Source organism: Lactuca virosa, chromosome 2 (assembly GCF_052849685.1).
Source record: "Lactuca virosa cultivar CGN04683 chromosome 2, Lactuca_virosa_CGN04683_v6, whole genome shotgun sequence".
NCBI lineage: Eukaryota > Viridiplantae > Streptophyta > Magnoliopsida > Asterales > Asteraceae > Lactuca > Lactuca virosa.
The window spans coordinates 178242604-178261720 of record NC_136427.1 but is presented as its reverse complement, the minus strand read 5'-3'; the positions used below and the strand labels follow the sequence as shown (position 1 = coordinate 178261720).

General features: G+C 31.2%; 2 protein-coding genes across 2 annotated transcripts; one reads left to right on the top strand and one right to left on the bottom strand.

The window, feature by feature from the left end:
• Positions 1-5215: 5215 nt before the first annotated feature.
• Positions 5216-6929, top strand: LOC145157993 (uncharacterized). Its single transcript, XM_079076958.1, has 3 exons — positions 5216-5755; positions 5857-6082; positions 6157-6929. The coding sequence occupies exons 1-3, from the start codon at positions 5216-5218 to the stop codon at positions 6927-6929; spliced, it is 1539 nt and encodes a 512-aa protein (XP_078933084.1).
• Positions 6930-9625: 2696 nt separating this feature from the next.
• LOC145157992 (uncharacterized) lies at positions 9626-17769 on the bottom strand. The gene is made up of 14 exons (XM_079076957.1): positions 17716-17769; positions 17606-17673; positions 11935-12151; positions 11545-11710; positions 11338-11431; positions 11092-11219; positions 10938-11022; positions 10719-10854; positions 10584-10592; positions 10389-10501; positions 10179-10299; positions 9915-10097; positions 9767-9835; positions 9626-9676 (listed from the first exon to the last, which is right to left on the bottom strand). Exons 1-14 carry the CDS (start codon positions 17767-17769, stop codon positions 9626-9628), a joined length of 1494 nt encoding a protein of 497 aa, XP_078933083.1.
• Between the last annotated feature and the right edge of the window lie 1348 nt (positions 17770-19117).

The window sequence follows — 19117 nt, the reverse complement described above, 5'->3', positions numbered from 1 at the left end:
TAATTTATATTAAATACTTAATATCTATGTGTAAGATGAAAGTAACTATGCACTCACCTGATAAGGTGGTCACTCGGTACTCGGACAACGCTTCGTTAATCTTAAAACAATTTCCCTCGGACAAAACCTAGTATCATTACTACTAGAGTTTAGTCTAACGTTAACCGCGACTAATTAATAGTCTAGCTATTATTACTATTATATAAGTATTAAGCAACACTCTTATATAACTCGACCGATCTTAAATTTAACAGTAGGAGGAGATTAGACTGTTAAATGACCGCGAAAAATTCGTAACTCCTTCTATCGTAAATTCACTATTTACGTCTCCCGGTGCCGTGCCGGTTTTGCCGAAAAACTTCGACGGGCCATAACTTCTTCGTTATAACTCGGATTTCGGCGTTCTTTATATGTACGGAACCCTTGAGACATATTCTACAAATCGGTTAAGATTATTTATTCTAAATAATCTTTTGTCGAAAAGTCGTTTTCGACCCCTATTATTTCTAAATTGACTAGCCCGGATCTACGGGTGTTACAACTATCCACTTTCAAGGAATGTTCCCTTGGTGAAGATGAAAGTTGGGCACTTCTATTCATGTAATCATAAAACAAATTTCAACTTGAGTAAGTTCAAGTGAAAAAGAAACCCTCTAAGTTATGCTTTTATTCAGCTATATGGACAAATCAAATCTAAAGATGGAAAATCAAAAATAAGATGGGAAAACAAATGAAAAAACTTGCACTTATGAAATCAGAAAATAACACAAACGAAAAATTAAAATAAAAACAAATTAAAACATATAGGATCAAAACAAAATAGCATGTTATTGCCTTTCAACACATAATTTCTGATTTTAACCTCTTTTTAGCAACCACTGTTTAATCAAAAGAAAGAGTAAACATAGGTCTTACAGAACAAAAATTGGTTGTGGCAGACTATACCTTGATTAATATTGGGCTTTCATGCTTCAAAAAATTTAAAAGAATTTCATCGAACAGTTGGTAGGCAACTCACACCAACCTTAGATGTAACCTAATCTAATTAGAATGTAACCGAATATGATTAAATAATAAATATCAGAATCAAGATCAACAAATTTTTCAGCTTAACAAAATCAAACTTATAAAATCAGTAATACATGTGGACCCAAGAAGTTTGGGTTGAGATTTTATGCACATATAGAGAAAATGAGATTATACCTGACCTAGACATAAAAGAGATGCAGAGCAATATCCCTATCTTCAACTGGTTCAACGATTTTTTAGCAGAGAGAAAAAGAGTGGGGAAGCATACATGGTCATTGCAACCAACAAAAATGAGATTATACACGACCTAGACATAAGAGAAAAAGAGTGGGGAAGCATACATCTCTCTATCTGCTTTTCAATCGAACACTTATGTGGAGGCGATGGAGCTCAGTGGTGGTCAATTCAATATTGATTCAATATTATAAAGCCTAAATCCAGAGAAAGTTTGTGAGGATTAGGGTTTAAATCAAAAGATATGGAGTGGTCTCTTCGATTTAATGGGATTACACTTGATGAGCGGTTGAAGATTATATGATTTCCTGATTTTATGGGATTGATTGCAATTGGAATTTAAGAATACACTGAGTTCTAAAATATTTGAGCGGGATCTACAACATAAGGGCAGACCTGGAATTTCACATAGATGGTTTGAGCGGAAAAATTAGATGGGAGGGTGCTTAGCTATTGCCACGTGGCAAAAATCTACTTATTTATTAGATTAGGGGATATATATATATATATATATATATATATATATATATATATATATATATTATCAATTTTGAAAAAAAAAAGAAAATTTATTGTTTTTTGTGTCATTTTTTATAGTTTAAAACGATATCATGTCAGTTAAACGCCACATAATCAAATAATATCATATTATCATGTCACGTCAATGTCTTATATTGTCAGTAGTAAGGATCGGGTAAGTGGCCAACATTAAACAAATTAGATTCTAGTGTTTAAAATATTAAAAAGAAAAAACAAAACAAAACAAAAAAACCAAATCTCAAAATAAAAAGAAGGAAGACATGATGACTTAAATTTTATTATAAAAAAACAAACAAGGCGCTAAAAACGGTTACATAGTACAAATAATTTTAAGAGAATTATATCAATCAAACCATGTTAACATATTAAAAGTAGCTAAAAGAAGCTGATGACTTGAATATAACACTTTTAGAATATGTGGGTGTATTTTTTTATTATTTGCTAAAGTAGGGGTCAGTTTTTCATTTTTTGCATTCTTAAACCACCGACATTATTAGTCAACGATATTTGTATATCAATCATTTTACTAGTTGAATTATTTTTATCTATATAATTTTACTTTTAATAATCCAAACGTAATAATTGACATTTTCTATCCTATTTTATTTGTCAAAAACGATATTTTTCTTGTGAGAACTACAAATATAGTAATTTTTTGTTAATTACTTTGAAAATAAAATAACCAAGAATTATGGTTTTCAAAAAATAGTCATTAAAAACGCAGATGAGACTATTTCATTTGCAGTTCGTCTAGTTAGCTTCGGTTTCGTCAGAACCAGGGATAACACACCTTTTGTTTCATCATATGGGCTACGGTTTCGTGAGCTGTCTTCGATTCCGCGGCCCATTAACTCATTATATTTAAACACTAAAAAATTTTGTAGCTCATTTTTTACACACTCAAACCTTCAGCTGAAGAACGAAACAATTTTGTAATTGATACTCCATTCATATATTTTGCATCAAATATTATATATCAAAACCAAAAATATATAATGTCAAAGTTGAAGAATAACAATTTCAAAATTCAAAAGTGAACAACAAATATGAGACGTAATGAGTATTTTCTTTAGCTTTTTATCATGTACACTCTTATGTAGTAGTTATTTGTATGTTTTTTACTGTTCTCCTCAAAAATTAAAAAACTCATATGAAACCAAGAACGAAACCGAAGTTAGGATGAGAGGAAACCGTAGATGGCCAAATGACATCTACGATTTTTTCCTATTAAAAATGAAAAAAAAAATCTGCCATTGAAATTGAAGACGGGCTACAAAACCACAACCTGTACGATGAAACCGAAGACATGTCTCCCCTAAAGGCAAGAAACCAAATCCGACTAAACGAAACCATAACTCATTTTTGGTTTTGATGACTATTTTTTTTGACGAAAAACAAATTAATTTGACAAAATTGCAAGTTTGGTCCCTGTGGTTTGTCAAAAATTGGATGTTTGGTCCAAAAAGTTTTGGGGTTGCACCGGTGGTCCAAAAGGTTTGATTTGTTGTGGAATTGGTCTAAAGACTTAACAGCCGTTTGTGCCCTCCGTTTGTGTGAGGGTATTTCTGTCAATTCACACCCCTTCTTTTAATATCTTCTTAAATTAAACCCCATCCTCCTAATTAATTGATACCTACCGCCAAATCCCCTGTGCAGTTGGTCGATTGACTATCATATCACCTTCGTCTTCGTTCGTTACCCAAAAGCCCTAATCTCAAAGTGAAGTTTTTTTATCGCTGTTATTTCAGTGTATGAACATACCAATGTGGAATATAAGGCTCTTAGACAAACCGTTCAACGCAAAGGTGGCTTATGGTAAGGATTTTGTAATTTCTCTGTACATTACATCTTTTGTATGTGAAATCATGCTTCTGAACTTATTTTTGTTGTTGGTTTGAAGATGGCCACCCAACATTATTTACCATCAAGCTATACCATGGAGGTGAGTTCACCAAGTTTCCTAATGTTCAGTATATTGACGGAAGTGTGAACTATGTTGACATGGTGGATATAGACAAGTTTTCAGTTCATGAGATGGATGCTATCATGAAAGGGTTCAGGTACGGTGCTCCTCCTGTGATTTACTATCACTTCCTTATGCCTGGTGGATACTTCCACTTTGGTCTTAAACCCTTAGGCAATGATGATGATTTACAAACTTTTGCCCAATATGTGCGTGATCACAAAATCATGAGGGTATATACTGAACATGGTGAGACAAAGTTACTTACCTACTTTATGAATCCTAAACCTGTTAGGAAGGTAACTATTGTACAAATGGATGAAATAGATGAAAATGATGATAATGAAAACCCCACAGCTGAGGTACAAGATTTACCAATCCCACCTACATCATCCCGTGTTGAGGTACAACCATTACATGTTGAGGTTCATGATAGACAAAAAGAGCTTATTGCCAATGACTTTATTGAGGCAGCTACAAAATTTGATATTGGTTTGTATCAAAAGATATTACAATCAAATGCAGATGTTGGTCAACATGTACAAGTAGAAGTGGAAGAACATGTTGAAGATGAAGTGGAAGAACATGCACAAGTAGAAGTAGAAGAAAATGCACAAGATGAAGTGGAACTGGAACATGAACATGAGGCTGCCATGGAAGATCACTTGGATAATTACATGGATAATTACATGGATGATTACATGGAGACTGAAATGGAAGGTAACATAGAAGATGAGCATGATAATGGGAGCATATCCGATAGGGGAGAGGGTAGTCACTATGATGAGGAAGATGACAGCGAGGACAGTGATTGGGTGGATGATGAGAATATCATTCCTGAAGTTGAAGTGGATATGAGGGATTTCCACATGAGCATTGACACTGAAGCAGAGTTTTTTGAGAAAAGAGTAAGGGATAACATGAAGAAAGATAGAAATCAGGAGCATGAAGATATGGAGTTGGATGTAATTGACAATAATGAATGGGATTCAACAGATGATGATTTTGAGATGGGCAAGAAGAGAAGACAAGTTATAAAAGAATTAGGTAAGGAAAAAAGGTGTTCTTTAGGAGAAGTTCATACACCAACATTTCGTATAGGACAAAAATACAAAAGTAAAAAAGAGCTGAAAGACAAGATTTCCCATCATGCCTTGGAAACTAGGAAGAATCTTTTTATTAAGAAAAATGATAAACTTAGGTTGCGGGCCACATGCAAAGGAAAAGTATTATTTAATGAGGGGCAAGTGGATGGACCTACCACTAGGAAGAAAATTAAAGGTAAAAGTAAAAAAGACAAGTATTGAACTGTCTTGTCATTGGGTTTTACAAGCATCTAGGAAAAGCGAGGAAGAAAGTTGGTGTGTGAAAATGTACCAACCTGAACATTCATGCCTCAATACAAGAAAGGTAAGAACGGCCACATCAAAGTTCATGTCTAAACATATTATGGATCTAGTGGAATCTAACCCAACTGTGCCAATCAAAGTTGTACAAGAACTACTCCAGAAAAGATATCATGTGAGCTTCTCCAAAGATAAGATATTCAGGGCTATAGCAGATGCCAAAAAACATGTGATGGGAGATTACACAAAACAATATGATGTGCTGAGAGATTACATACTAGAGTTGCAGTCCACAAATCCTGACACAACTGTGAAACTGGAACTGGTTCAACAACCAAATCTTGTACATGCAACTTCAAGATGTTTTCAGAGGATTTATATTTGCTTAGGTGGAATGAAAAAGGGGTTCAAAGCATGCTTAAGGAATTTTATTGGTTTGGATGGGGCGTTTATGAAAGGAGCTTTCCCGGGGCAGATCTTGACTGCAGTTGGCTTAGATTCTAACAATGGTATATACCCATTGGCATACGCCATTGTTGAGTCTGAGAACACACAAAGTTGGAAATGGTTTCTAGAGTACGTGGGAGATGATCTTGGCCTGTCACAACTTTCAAACTTCACTTTCATAAGTGATAGACAAAAGGTAATAGATTTACTTGATGTATTTTAGTTTTCTTATTGCACTTGTATTATACTAACCACAATTTAATGACTTCGTATGGCTTAATTCCAGCCACTGCACAGTTGTTCCCAGTTGCTGAACACATATTCTGTCTCAGAAATATCTATGAAAACATGAGGAAGAGATGGAGAACTACTGAGTACAAAGATAGGTTGTGGAACTGTGCCAAAGCAACAACAGTGCAAGAATTCAACCGTTTGATGAAGGAGTTCAGTGAATATGACAAAGAAGCTTATGAATGGGTGAAGAAGATCCCACCACAACACTGGGCTAGAAGCCATTTCACAGGTAGACAACTTTCAATTCAATGATAAATTACATATATTTGGTGTATGTTGTTCTAAGTTACAATTGTCTTGCAGGTAGACCAATCACAGACATGCTTTTGAATAACCTTTTTAACAGTAAACTGGTAGAAGTGAGGGATAAACCAATAATCACATGCTTAGAGTACATTCGGGAGTACATGATGAAGAGGATTTGCAATGTGATCAAGGTTCAACAGAAGTGTGTAGGTCCATTGACTCCAACAGCAACAAAGATCATGGAAACAAACACAACAAATGCTTCTAACTACATAGGCAGGTGGAATTCCTCAGACAAGTATGAAGTACAAGGACCATGGCAAGATCAACATGTTGTTGACATGGGCCAAAGGGTATACAGCTGTAGGAAATGGGAATTAACAGGAATTCCTTGTAGGCATGTGATTGCAGTCCTATTTGATAAAGCTGAAAATGGTGAGGATGTGGGTGAACTTTACACTTATGTACACAAGGTGCATTGGCTTGAAACCTGGAAAGAAGCTTATTCCTACAAGGTAGAACCAATCAAAGGTCGTATCATGTGGCCTGTTAGTGATTGTCCCATGAAGATCAGCCCTCCTCCACATCGTAACCAACCTAGTAGGCCCAAGAAGAAGAGGCAAAGATCCATGGAGGAAAAATCTCAAAGTCAAGCTCAGAATCAGAGTGAAAATCAAAGTCAAAGTCAAACAGCTGGTGCTAGTGGTATAGATGGTCATGGTCCAGAAGGCAGTGGAAAACTCACAAGGAAGTTCATTACTGTCACTTGTAGCAAGTGTAAAAACAAGGGACATAATGCAAGAACCTGTAAGGGGCAAGGAGGAAATTGATGTGTTGACTTGTTGGATTAAGAATGTGTAATGTGTTGTTACTTTTGGGAACCATTGTGATGTTATTTTGGGTGTCTGTTTTATGTTGTTTGATAATTTGGACAACTTTACCCTCCGTCTAGAATGATGTTTTTTTGGTCATGTAACAAGAATTATGTATGTGCAAACAATGGTTATTTATTTTTGATGTTCTTTTGTTTATGCATGATTGTCCTTTACTTTTTTGCATATTTATGTTACTATTGGTTATGTTAAGCATTAACAGTGTGTCTCATCACTGCTATGTCTAGTTGAAGCTAAATATTTGGATGTTTGCAACAAATTACTTCATTACCCACTAACCAAAACACTACATTCACTTGCATGTCCAAAAGAGTACATTCACAAACATTGCAATCTTCCAAATCTACCACAAAATATACCCCTAATACATGGACAGACTACTTCATCAGAAAAAAGACAAACCCAAAAAAACCCAGCTACATATCAAGTACAACTTTAGTTTTGATTTTTCTTCCTTTATTTTTCCAATATCATACTTGAACATTTGATTTTCTTCCTTTAAATTTCCAACTTCAGTCTTTAGCTTGTTGATTGATCTCAGCAACCCGGGAATTATTGATTTTGATCGTTCACACATTTGAGGGTCGATCCATCCCACAAACCCACATGTCGAATCCTAGCAAAATATAAGAAGAAATTGAGTGATCGGTGAAAAATCTTCATAACCAACCACATGAATACTAACCTCTTTAGGGCATCCCCAAAAACGTCGCCCAGGGTTCTTATCAGTCCAAGCCGTTCGCATTAGCGCCATTTGACCACAGAAACATCTCACCATTGTTGATTTTGAGTGTAGGAGAGACGATTTCGATTTCACCATTGTTGATTTTGAATGTAGGAGAGACGATTTCGATTTTAGCAGGAGGAGATATCGATTTAGGGAAAAGGGGGAACACACGTTGGATCTATTAATAAGGGAGTAGACGTTAGGGGGTTTAATTTAAGAAGATATTAAAAGAAGGGGTGTGAATTGACAGAAATACTCTCACACAAACGGAGGGCACAAACGGCTGTTAAGCCTTTGGACCAATTCCACAACAAATCAAACCTTTTGGACCACCGGTGCAACCCCAAAACTTTTTGGACCAAACATCCAATTTTTGATAAACCACAGGGACCAAACTTGCAATTTTGTCAATTAATTTTTAACTATATTTTGCAAACTAATTAACGAAAATGCCTATCTACTTCTTTCGTTAATTCAGCGTTTTTGCTTTTTGTGAAGACCATTACACACGTATTGAGTCTATAAGTACGACCTTGTCCAATCTTCCCTCTCATCTTCACCTCTTCTTCACAAAATTTCTTTCTTGCGTTCTGATTCCATGGACGGATCTTCACCCCCCTCATTCACGGGCCCACGCGCCGAGACTACTTCTCACTCGCCGGTCAACGACTCATACAACGCCGCCGATAAGGGCCCCCAGTCGTTCTCCGATTTTAATTCAGGCCGGCCGGATTCATTTACCCAAGATCAACCTCATACGTGGGGTAAAGATGGCGATTCTGTTATGAAACGACTGCCATCCATCAAAGACGTGGCTCCAGGCCGTGGGCAGTCATACACAGTTCCATCGGCTGACGCCGGAAACGCCAACCGTGGGTCTGTTGTTGGTGATATTTACGACAGCGAGAAGCCGAAAACAGTTGGAGATCTCGCGGCTGCTCACAAACACGATTCCGGCACTGTAGGTACGTATCCATATGATCAGGAAGGTAAAATTCCGACGAACAGCGACATGCGACCATACATTAACAGTTCCGGCGGTCAACAGGGTGGCTATCAGTTCATGTCGGGTCCAAAGAGTTACAACAGCGACCACTTTGGGAAGCATTAAGCATTCCTGGTGACCTCGAGTGTTAATGGCGATTCCGGTGTTGGTTTTATGTTGTTTTTGGTTCTCAAAATTGTACGAATGATCGGTTTACCTTTCTTTTGTGTGTTGAATTGGAAATTTATTTCTTTGGCGATAATATAGATAATATATTAAAAAGGATAATGAGTTTAGGGTAATATTTTGTTTTTGTATATGAATATTGAATTTGTTTGTATCGATTACAAAACCAGTTTATAACCCGTGGGAACCACGGTTGCAAAATTAATTACATTTTCATACTAAAATGTTGTAATTATTAATCAAATAATATAATTAAATCATTAATGAATAACTATTTTATATAGTTACGTAAAATTAAAATCATTAATATTAATTAATTATATAGATTTTAATTTTTTATATTATTTAACAAATAACATAGTAATTATACAAAAAAAATTAACATACTAAAGAATTACCGTTCTGGTACTGTTAAAAGGTGGCGAGGTAGATAAAGTATGATCGTGTATTTTTTTAAATCTTCTATTATCCAAATATAGTTTCCTTAATTTTCGTCGTTCTTTAGCTGAAGTGGAATTCATGGTATATTCTATCATCTGTATATGAAAATAAATTTAATTAGTATTTAAAATACAAATGGTACGTTAATGTATAATGTTACAATTATAAAAAATATTATAAAACAAATATAAAATATAATGAGTAGTTTAAAAGTATTTGAAAAAAAGGTAATATCGTATTTTACCCTCATGTATTTGAATAAATGAGAAATGGATTTGGGCTTGTGGCTGTCGATTAGAAAACATTCATTGGTGTTACATTATCATCAGTATGAGATATGACATCCTAAAATTATAAAAGAAAAATAGTATTATTAGAGGTTATTAAAGTTAAAGATAATACTAACATGAGATATTTAGATAACTTAGAGTACACCTTTATAAATATGTTATCTTGAGATTCACAATCAGTGGTACCATGTTCAAACGATTGTGAATTACCTCCCTGTTCAAAACACAAATGAAAAATTAATAAGCCTTTTTTAAGTATATTATATTTTGGAAAAAAAATCAATTATAATAACCTCTGCAACGACAAACTTTTTTTCCAACTCCTCAATCAAAATCTCATCATCACTAATCCTGGAAATAGTATATTGATTGGTGCTCCTTTGCACATTGTATTTTGAAACAGAAACTATGAAAGCCAATTTCATATCTTTCAATACATTAATATCGGACGGGTATACGTTAGTACAAAAACCAAGCTGCAAGTAAAAACATAAAAAGATTTAATTATATATAATAACAATAATTTGTTTTTAAATAATAATAAGAAAAACATTCACCTTAGCTGTTTTTGCAACTAAATCTTTTGCCGAAATTTTTAGAAGCTTTTTCGCATCTTGTTCAAACATCGTTAAAGTCATACTTCCAGTATGATCTTGAACTCTTACCGGAATCATGAACCTTTTAAGAATTGTAAAATTCTCAAAATTAGTCAACATAATTTGGAAATTACGATTATATGAAAATTGAGTTTTTCAAAATGTATTAACCTCGGAACTGTCAATGTTTCAGTTTTTGTGCATTTTGGATTTCGACATTCATATGTTGCATGTTTGAATGATCCGGTGACACTGGGTTCATCGGAAGAATTTTTTGGAACCGCCTTTGTATTGCAATTTGTACATGCCGGGTAATGCCAAGGTGTGTGCTGAAGAATTCCTTTTATGGTCGCAACAATAACATACTTTTTTTATCTGATTTAAAAAAGACAATAATATTATAAGTATTGAATATTAAATAACGAAATGTGTTAATTACATAAATTATTTCTGAAAAAACAGAAATTAGAAAGATTGATAGAAATTTCAGAAATTTCTTACCTCAATCGGTTCGAAAATATCAGCGATTGTTTTCAGGTCATGATTAAGCACAAAATCATCCTTTTCAGAACTTCGATTAGATTTCATATAGGAGAAAGTATTGGATGAGTTTTCATGGGGACCATCTTGATTCAAACTGTTAATTAACCACATAGTTACATCATTTATAACATACATTGCCATTTATTATTAACAAAAAAATAACATAATGTAATATACCTTTTTTTGAAAACTTTTATCTCATCAATGTCACTATTGATGATGAACTTTGATATATCATAATATGTATTAACATATCGCCGACCTATAAAAAACAAAAAAAACAATTAAATAATCATTGCAATATAAAACATAATTAAAAAAAACATTATACATTGCCGGACATTAATTTTTGCAAATTGAGGGATTATGACGATGCGGAGAATGTTTGGATTCTTTTGGATGTAATCCGACAACGTGTAACAATAATCTCCCCATAGGTTAACATCCAATTGAGAACCACTAACAAAAAAGATGGGAATTACAAATTACAAAATTACAAATAATAATTTTTTTTTTGATATTGCAATCAAAATAGTTAATATACACAATAATTAATTTATAGATAATAAAAACAAACTTGACATCTTGGCTCTGTAGTCTCATCTTATGCCTCTTTCTGTCTTTATTTCGAGCATCAATTTCACCAATTGCGATCACCGAACCGATAACATCTATATATCAGCATAAATACAAACAAACAGATGAAATTAGTTTTTATTTGAAGGGTAGAAAAAAATAAGTTATTTAAAATATATAAATTCTTAGGTAAACAAATAATACTAACCCAATGAAATATTTTGTGGAACAGTGCCCACGATAATGGGATGATAGTCAATAAAAGCAAACCCATTAACTGATCCAGAAAAATCGAGACATGGAGTGACAGTAGTCTCGCGATTGAAGGTGAGCTTTTGCATTTGATGAGTTAGTTGAAATTTTCCTTCATCCATCTTTGCCAAATTTGGATTTTTGATAAAAAAAAAAAGTTTCCCCTTCTTTTAGAACTTTTCTAAACTTGTAAATGTAAGCATTGGGGACATAACATTGGATCTTGTTACCCTAAATTATGATGTATATTAACATCAATATTCAAGTTTGGTTATCAAATTAAAAAGTTAAAAAGATAAATATAAATATAAACATGTAAATAATTAAAACCATATATATAGTGTACTTGTTCGTCCATTAGATTAAGTTGAATGGAAAAAATTTCGTCTTTGTTATAGTAATCTTTCAATGTCCATAATCTGATAATACGAAGCTTCATAGTGAACATGTCCTTCAAGACATCAAGATCACGTATAAGAGTAACATCACCAGCAGCTATGAATCTGTAAAATAGGGTGATATTATAAATACATGACAAAAATAAAAGTGAAAAAAAATATTCCCTGTTTTTTTAAAATTAAAAATTCATGAAATGAAACTTAATGGTGAGTAAGTATTATGGTTTACAATGACATAAAGGGTAAAATTATCAAAGTCCTAAATAAAACATGTAATATACATAAAATGTGTTATTATTATTATATATTTCTGTTTTTATTTAGATGACATGAATATTAAAAAAAAGTAATGACATAATTTGACCTCTATGATTATCAATTCAGAAAAAAAATGAGGGTGGAAGTGAAGAATTTAGTGAGAAATAGCAATGTAGTTTAAAGTTTTTATTATTTGAATAGGTGTTTAAAAGGTATAAACAACATGTAATATACATAAAATGGCAGGATACTTTCAAAGTATGTTGCCCTTTAATGTATATTACTTGAAGTTAACCATTTGTATAAAAGCTTAAAAAACAGCAATATACTACAAAATATTTATACAGATGACAGTAATGTACATATAAAGTTTTTTATGTACCCAACCATATGTCATGAATGTTTTTTTTAAAAAAAAAAATTTGTGTCAGATTGACCTCTATGATTATCGTTTCAGAAAAAAAAGGACGATGGAAGTGAATAGTTTTGTATACCAACCTGATTGATTGAAATGTATGAATGTAGATGCAGAGATGCGGATGAATTATACTCTGAAAGCTTTGAAGAGAGAAGTGAAGAAAACAATTTTATGGATCGATCATTATACGTATTTATAGGTATAATGCCAAGGTAATTGTAATTTGAGTAGCTGATTTTCAGGGATATCATATCTCGATATCTCTATAATATCTCTATATCTCTATAATCTCTATAGTATCTATATCTTTATAATTTTTAATGTATAAAAGGAAAACATAAACTGAATGTTTTAAATTGACGTATTTGTGGCAATGAATCATGGAATTAAAGAGGTTTAAGAGGGGGAAATTGGAATATCAATTGCTGTTTTTAGGGATATTATATATGTAGTCTTTTGTATTCTGTATATTTAAAATTTAAATGCAGATAATTTAGAGCATTAGAAGTGATTTACTGATTTGTAGGACGTGTTTTTTTTTATGAAATTATATCGCAGGTAAATCTTGACGTATTTGACATAGAATGTAGGAGGTATTTGTGCAGTGAATCATGGAATTAAAGAGGTTTAAGAGGGGGAAATTGGAATATGAATTGCTGTTTTTTAGGGATATTATATCTTTAGTCTTTTGTATACTGTATATTTTAAATTTAAATGCCGCTAATTTAGAGCATTAATTAAAAGTGACTTACTGATTTGTAGGAACTTTTGTTTTTATGAAAAAAATTCTCAGGCAATATTGACGTAGAATAGAATAGAATGTAGGATGTTTGAGAGGTGGACACGTGGCATTTGAATAATTGGACACATGGCAGCATGATATTGAAGTTATTTATTTATTAGAAAGGAAGCTATCACGATTGGTTTATGTATATGTTTTGTTTTTTCTTTTTTTTTGCTTTATTGTTACTTATGTTTTGTTTTGTACAAGTTTACTCACATATATTTTGTTTTGTAGACCTCTTATTAGATGAGCATATGAACTTGTTCTTTCAACTTTTGGAAAAATCAAAACATATGACGGGTTCTTAAATATGTACAAAATCAAAATATAAGTGATTAAATATATAAATATATATATATATATATATATATATATATATATATATATATATATAAATGATTAAATATGTATAAAAACAAAATGTAAGTGGCTAAATATATACAAAAACAAAATATCGTTGGTCGGAAAAAATACATCAATTGGTCAAAATGGTATTTTGTGAACAATCCAAACAAGTTAACAATAATTGTTAGGGATATCTCCAGGGGCGGAAACAGAAATTTTCCGCAGGGGTAGCACACATTTTTTTTAGAGTAATATATAATATAATAACAAGAATTAAAAATTACGATTTCATTCTATATGAGTTTAGACGTAGCTAAAGTTGACACGACAGCACGAAAATACAATAAACAAAACAATATTGAAATGAAATGGAAATTTAAATTCATGTTTGTGTTGTCTTGTATAAAAAAACCAATGTCATATTTTGTCATGTTCAAATTTTGAGACGAAAATTAACACGATACGACACAGAAATAAAACTCGATAAACACAACATATAATGATTTATACACGATGTATACACAATTAAATATTACCTATAAAATATTTTAAACTTAAATAAAAAGATTTATTTCACTTGATACAAACCATGACACTTAATCGAATTTCCTTATAATTCCAATGCCAAACACACTAGAAACTTCAATGGATATGTATTTATATTTCTTATAATTCTAATAAGTGGGGTTTGTAACTTATAATATGTAATCACTCCTTCATATAAACAAATTCTAACAAGTGGGGGTTTGTAACTTATTATATATAATCACTCCTTCAAATAAACAAATAGGGCTATGCTTACTCAATGTTGCATTTGACTGGACCCACATATTTCATAAAAACGTTTGATGGACTTCAATGGGCTTTTAGCCTCTGTGGACTTTAAAATGAAAACATTTGATGGACCTCAATGCCCAATGGGGTTTTAGCCTCTTTGGACTTTAAAATGAAAATATTTGATGGACGTCAATGGGCTTTTAGCCTCTTTGGACGTTAAAATCATGCTAAATAGAAGCACCACAAGTTCCGTAAATAGAAGCACCACAAGTTCCGTAAATAGAACCTTAAACTAAACTTTTAGAAAAAAATTGTAAAGGATTCATGATTTTTGAAAGGTAGCACGTGCTACCCCGCCAACCATATAGTTCCGCCCCCGGATATCTCTAGAAAAGTCTCAATATTTTGGGGAAATTTTTAATAAAGTCCTAAATATTATTTTTTTAATAAAAAAATCATGACTTTTTCACCTTTTGAATAAAAAATCCCAAGAAACCGGCTAATTTATTCACTTTAGCCCTTTTTGACCTGTTCAGCAGGTCATGGAAACAAATTGTTAATTTTTCGAAAATAATGAGATTTTTTTGCAGATTTCGTCAAAATTTTTATATAATATATAAACATATTTTTTACATATCTATATTTATTTTTACATATTTGTGTATTTTTTATGTTTTTATATGTAGATATTTACGTATTTTTATATATATTTTAAATGTATAAATGTATTTTTTTTACTTATTTATATGTATTTTTAACCATTTTACATATTTTTTTATGTATTTTTATGTGTTATTTTTTATGTATTATGTATTTATATGTAATTCTATGCATTTTTACGTATTTATGTATTTTTTTAAAGCTTTTTATATAGATGTTTATATATTTTAAATGTATAAACGTATTTTTACGTATTTATATCTATTTTTAAGTATTTTACATATTTCTTATGTATTACGTATTTATGTATTTTTTTAAGTGTTTTATATAGATGTTTTTGTATATTTATGTATTTTAAATGTATAGACGTATTGTTTTACGTATTTATATGTATGTTTTTAAGCATCGTACATATTTTTTGTGTGTTTTTATGTTTTTTTTATATATTATGTATTTATATGTATTTTTGCGTAATTATGTATTTTTTTAGTTTTCTTATATAGATGTTTATGTATTTTTATGTAAATTAAATGTTTAATTGTATTATTTTTACATGATTAAACATTTAATATACATAAAAATACATCTATATAAGAAAACTAAAAAATTACATAAATACGCAAAAAAATATATAAATACATAATACGTAAAAAACACATAAAAACACACAAAAATATGTAAATACTTAAAAAATACATATAAATACGTTTATACATTTAAAATACATAAATATACAAAAACATCTATATAAAAAACTTTAAAAAATATACATAAATACGTAATACATAAAAAATATGTAAAATACTTAAAAATAGATATAAATACGTAAAAAATACGTTTATACACTTAAAATACATAAACATCTATATAAAAAGCTTTTAAAAAATACACAAATACGTAAAAATATATAAAAATACATATAAATACATAATACATAAAAAATAACACATAAAAATATATAAAAAATATGTAAAATGGTTAAAAGTACATATAAATAAGTAAAAAAATACGTTTATACATTTAAAATACATAAAATATGTAAATATATGCATATAAAAACATAAAAAATACACAAATACGTAAAAATAGATAGAGATATGTAAAAAATAGGTTTATACATTATATACAAATTTTGACGAAATCTGCAAAAAAGTCACATTATTTTAAAAAAATTAACAATTTGGTCTCATGACCTGCTGAACAGGTCAAAAAGGGCTAAAGTGAAAAAATTAGCCGGTTTCTTGGGTTTTTTTATTCAAAAGGTGAAAAAGTCAGGATTTTTTTATTCAAAAAATAAAATTTAGGACTTTATTAAAAATTTGTCCAAAATATTGGGACTTTTCTGGAGATATCCCATAATTGTTATGTATGTGCAAAAAACATAAATAACTAAAATGTATACAAAATCAAAACTATGTTAACCTTAGTCCTTATCACTATATTAAAATGATAAATTTCATCTTTTTCCATATATTAAAATGGTAACATTCATCTTTCTACACAATTTTTCTATCTTATTTGTTTTTTCAGAAGTGTGTAAAGTCAACTGAAATTCTATAGACAACGAGAAAATTAATATCGTACAAAAGTAAAGTATATTCAATTTTGGAGCATGATATAAGCTTAAAGTTGTGTCTTGCGACTTGACTTTTTGAATCATCCTTCTTTATAACCAATAATAAAATATCAAAGCAATGATAAGGGTGCATTTCTCTATCATATAAATGTATCTTACAAGTTTGTTTTTTGTTTATTTCTATTTTTTATTTTTTAAAGGCTCTTAATTTAATCCTAAACTATATTAATGTCTCTAATGAACTTGAATATATATATATATATATATATATATATATATATATATATATATATATAAAGTTAAGCCTTATGAACATGATGGTTTGCTTTTTGACATGTTTGGTCCACAGTTTACATATTTTCATATTTTTTCCTTTCATTTTTAGGGTTTTCATATTACCACTTTTCAGTTATTTTTTTATTTTTATTTTTATTTTTTTTTTCTACCCTCAGTATTGAGTTTTGGGAATTATTATATTTGTTTTGTTGGTGGAATGTCTGATGTGTTCCTTATTTTTCGTTTCCACGTGTTATGTTATGTTCAACCGTCGACTGGTCTGATACCACCGCCCAATGATAATGCTTCCAATCAGACGCAAAGAACATATAATCCGCCGCCTCAATACCTCAAAACTCATTTTAACCCACTTCTTCAACCACTTTCCTTCTCTTCTCTGCAACAATCAGCTTTTATGTCTTTCATCCACTAGTGCTACAAGAAACAATCTTCCGCCTGGAAGTCAAATTAAGAACAAATCTAAATTGTTGGGTGTTCTACACGAAGTAAATACCTATCATTCACCATGTTCGTTTCTTCGGGTTATCCCATTCAACATCACATGAACCTAAATGGTCTCCTCTGGCGTTTGTCTGCAACACAAAAGCTTTCACCAAAATAATTGATCGATTTACCATAAAGTCGGTGTTCTTTACATTCTCCGTCGCCGTTGTGCCTACCACTGCCATCGATCAATTGAGAGCTTTTGGGTTCGTATCTGAGCATCTATGTTGAAGGAAGATGGTTTGTAAGGTTCAACATCGTCTGCTTATCTAATTTTCTTATGTTTGTTTTTCCACTAGGAAATTTTTTATTTTTGATTTTGTGAGTTTCAAGGAATAACCTTCATATAACGGTCTCCCGTCATTTCCTCTTTAGTTTTCGTTCTTCTTCGACACCTGATGCCATATGGGTTTCCAATTCCTATGTGTTCTTGTGTGCTCACAAGAACAAGGAAAGCAGCAGGGCACTGCTATTGTGGTCTGGGTGATGTCGCAGGTGGTTCTTATTATTTTATCACAAAATTATTTGTTTTTTATGCACAATAGGTGATTGATTAAGTGTTTTGAAGCAAAACACATAATAGCATAATGATTCAGTTCAGCCTGTGGTTGATCCTTCCAAACTACAGGGAACAAAATTTTGTTGATTCTTTGGAAACAAAGACCTCCATTTATGTGCAGTTTCTACATATATACACCAAAAATCAATACCAGATGTTGGATCTTGAGGTAAATTCCGAAAAAAAGATGGAAACTTCATCATTGATCGATTGAATTCATCATTCTATAAATTGGAATTATTTACGGATGAATTTGGTATTGTTGTAGGGAACACTTGTCAAAGGTGCATTTGTCAACAACAATTTTCCTAAGGGTATATAATCAGGTGGGTTATCTTTAGAGAACCTAAAACCTATAACAAAAAAAGAATGCAGTGAACAAAAAAAGAATGCTGTAATATTTTAGACATGTATAATGACTATTTTGCCCTTTTAACAAAAAAAGAATGCAGTGAACAAAATTTTAAAAACTCAGATCTGGTTAAAACATTGAGTTGCATTAAAATCTATTGTATGGTAGTGAAAATAACAGGATTAAACCATTTACAATGTGTAGTATAAAGATTTATAGTTGGTAATTGTTTATTGTTGGAAACACCGGTTGTAAATTTACAATTTATTGTTAATTGGGATGAAAAAGTTATATCTTTTTGAAAACTCTATAAAGGAATATTAGGAGCCGTTTGGTATAGAGAAATGGAATTGTAGCAGAGAATGGAAATACAGAGAAAGAGAATTAAGTTGGAGAAAGAGAATTGATTCCACTGTTTGGTAGCACTGAGAATCCAATAGAGAAATCTTTCTGAGAATCATTTCTCTAGTTTGGTTGTATTAAGCAATGAAATGGAAATGAGTTTTTTACCTTGTTTATTCATTTTCAAACAACATTTGTTTTTATAAAAGTGCATTATGAAGTAGATCTTAAATTGTCAAAATATGCATCTTTTATGTTTATATTTTTTCATTTTAACATT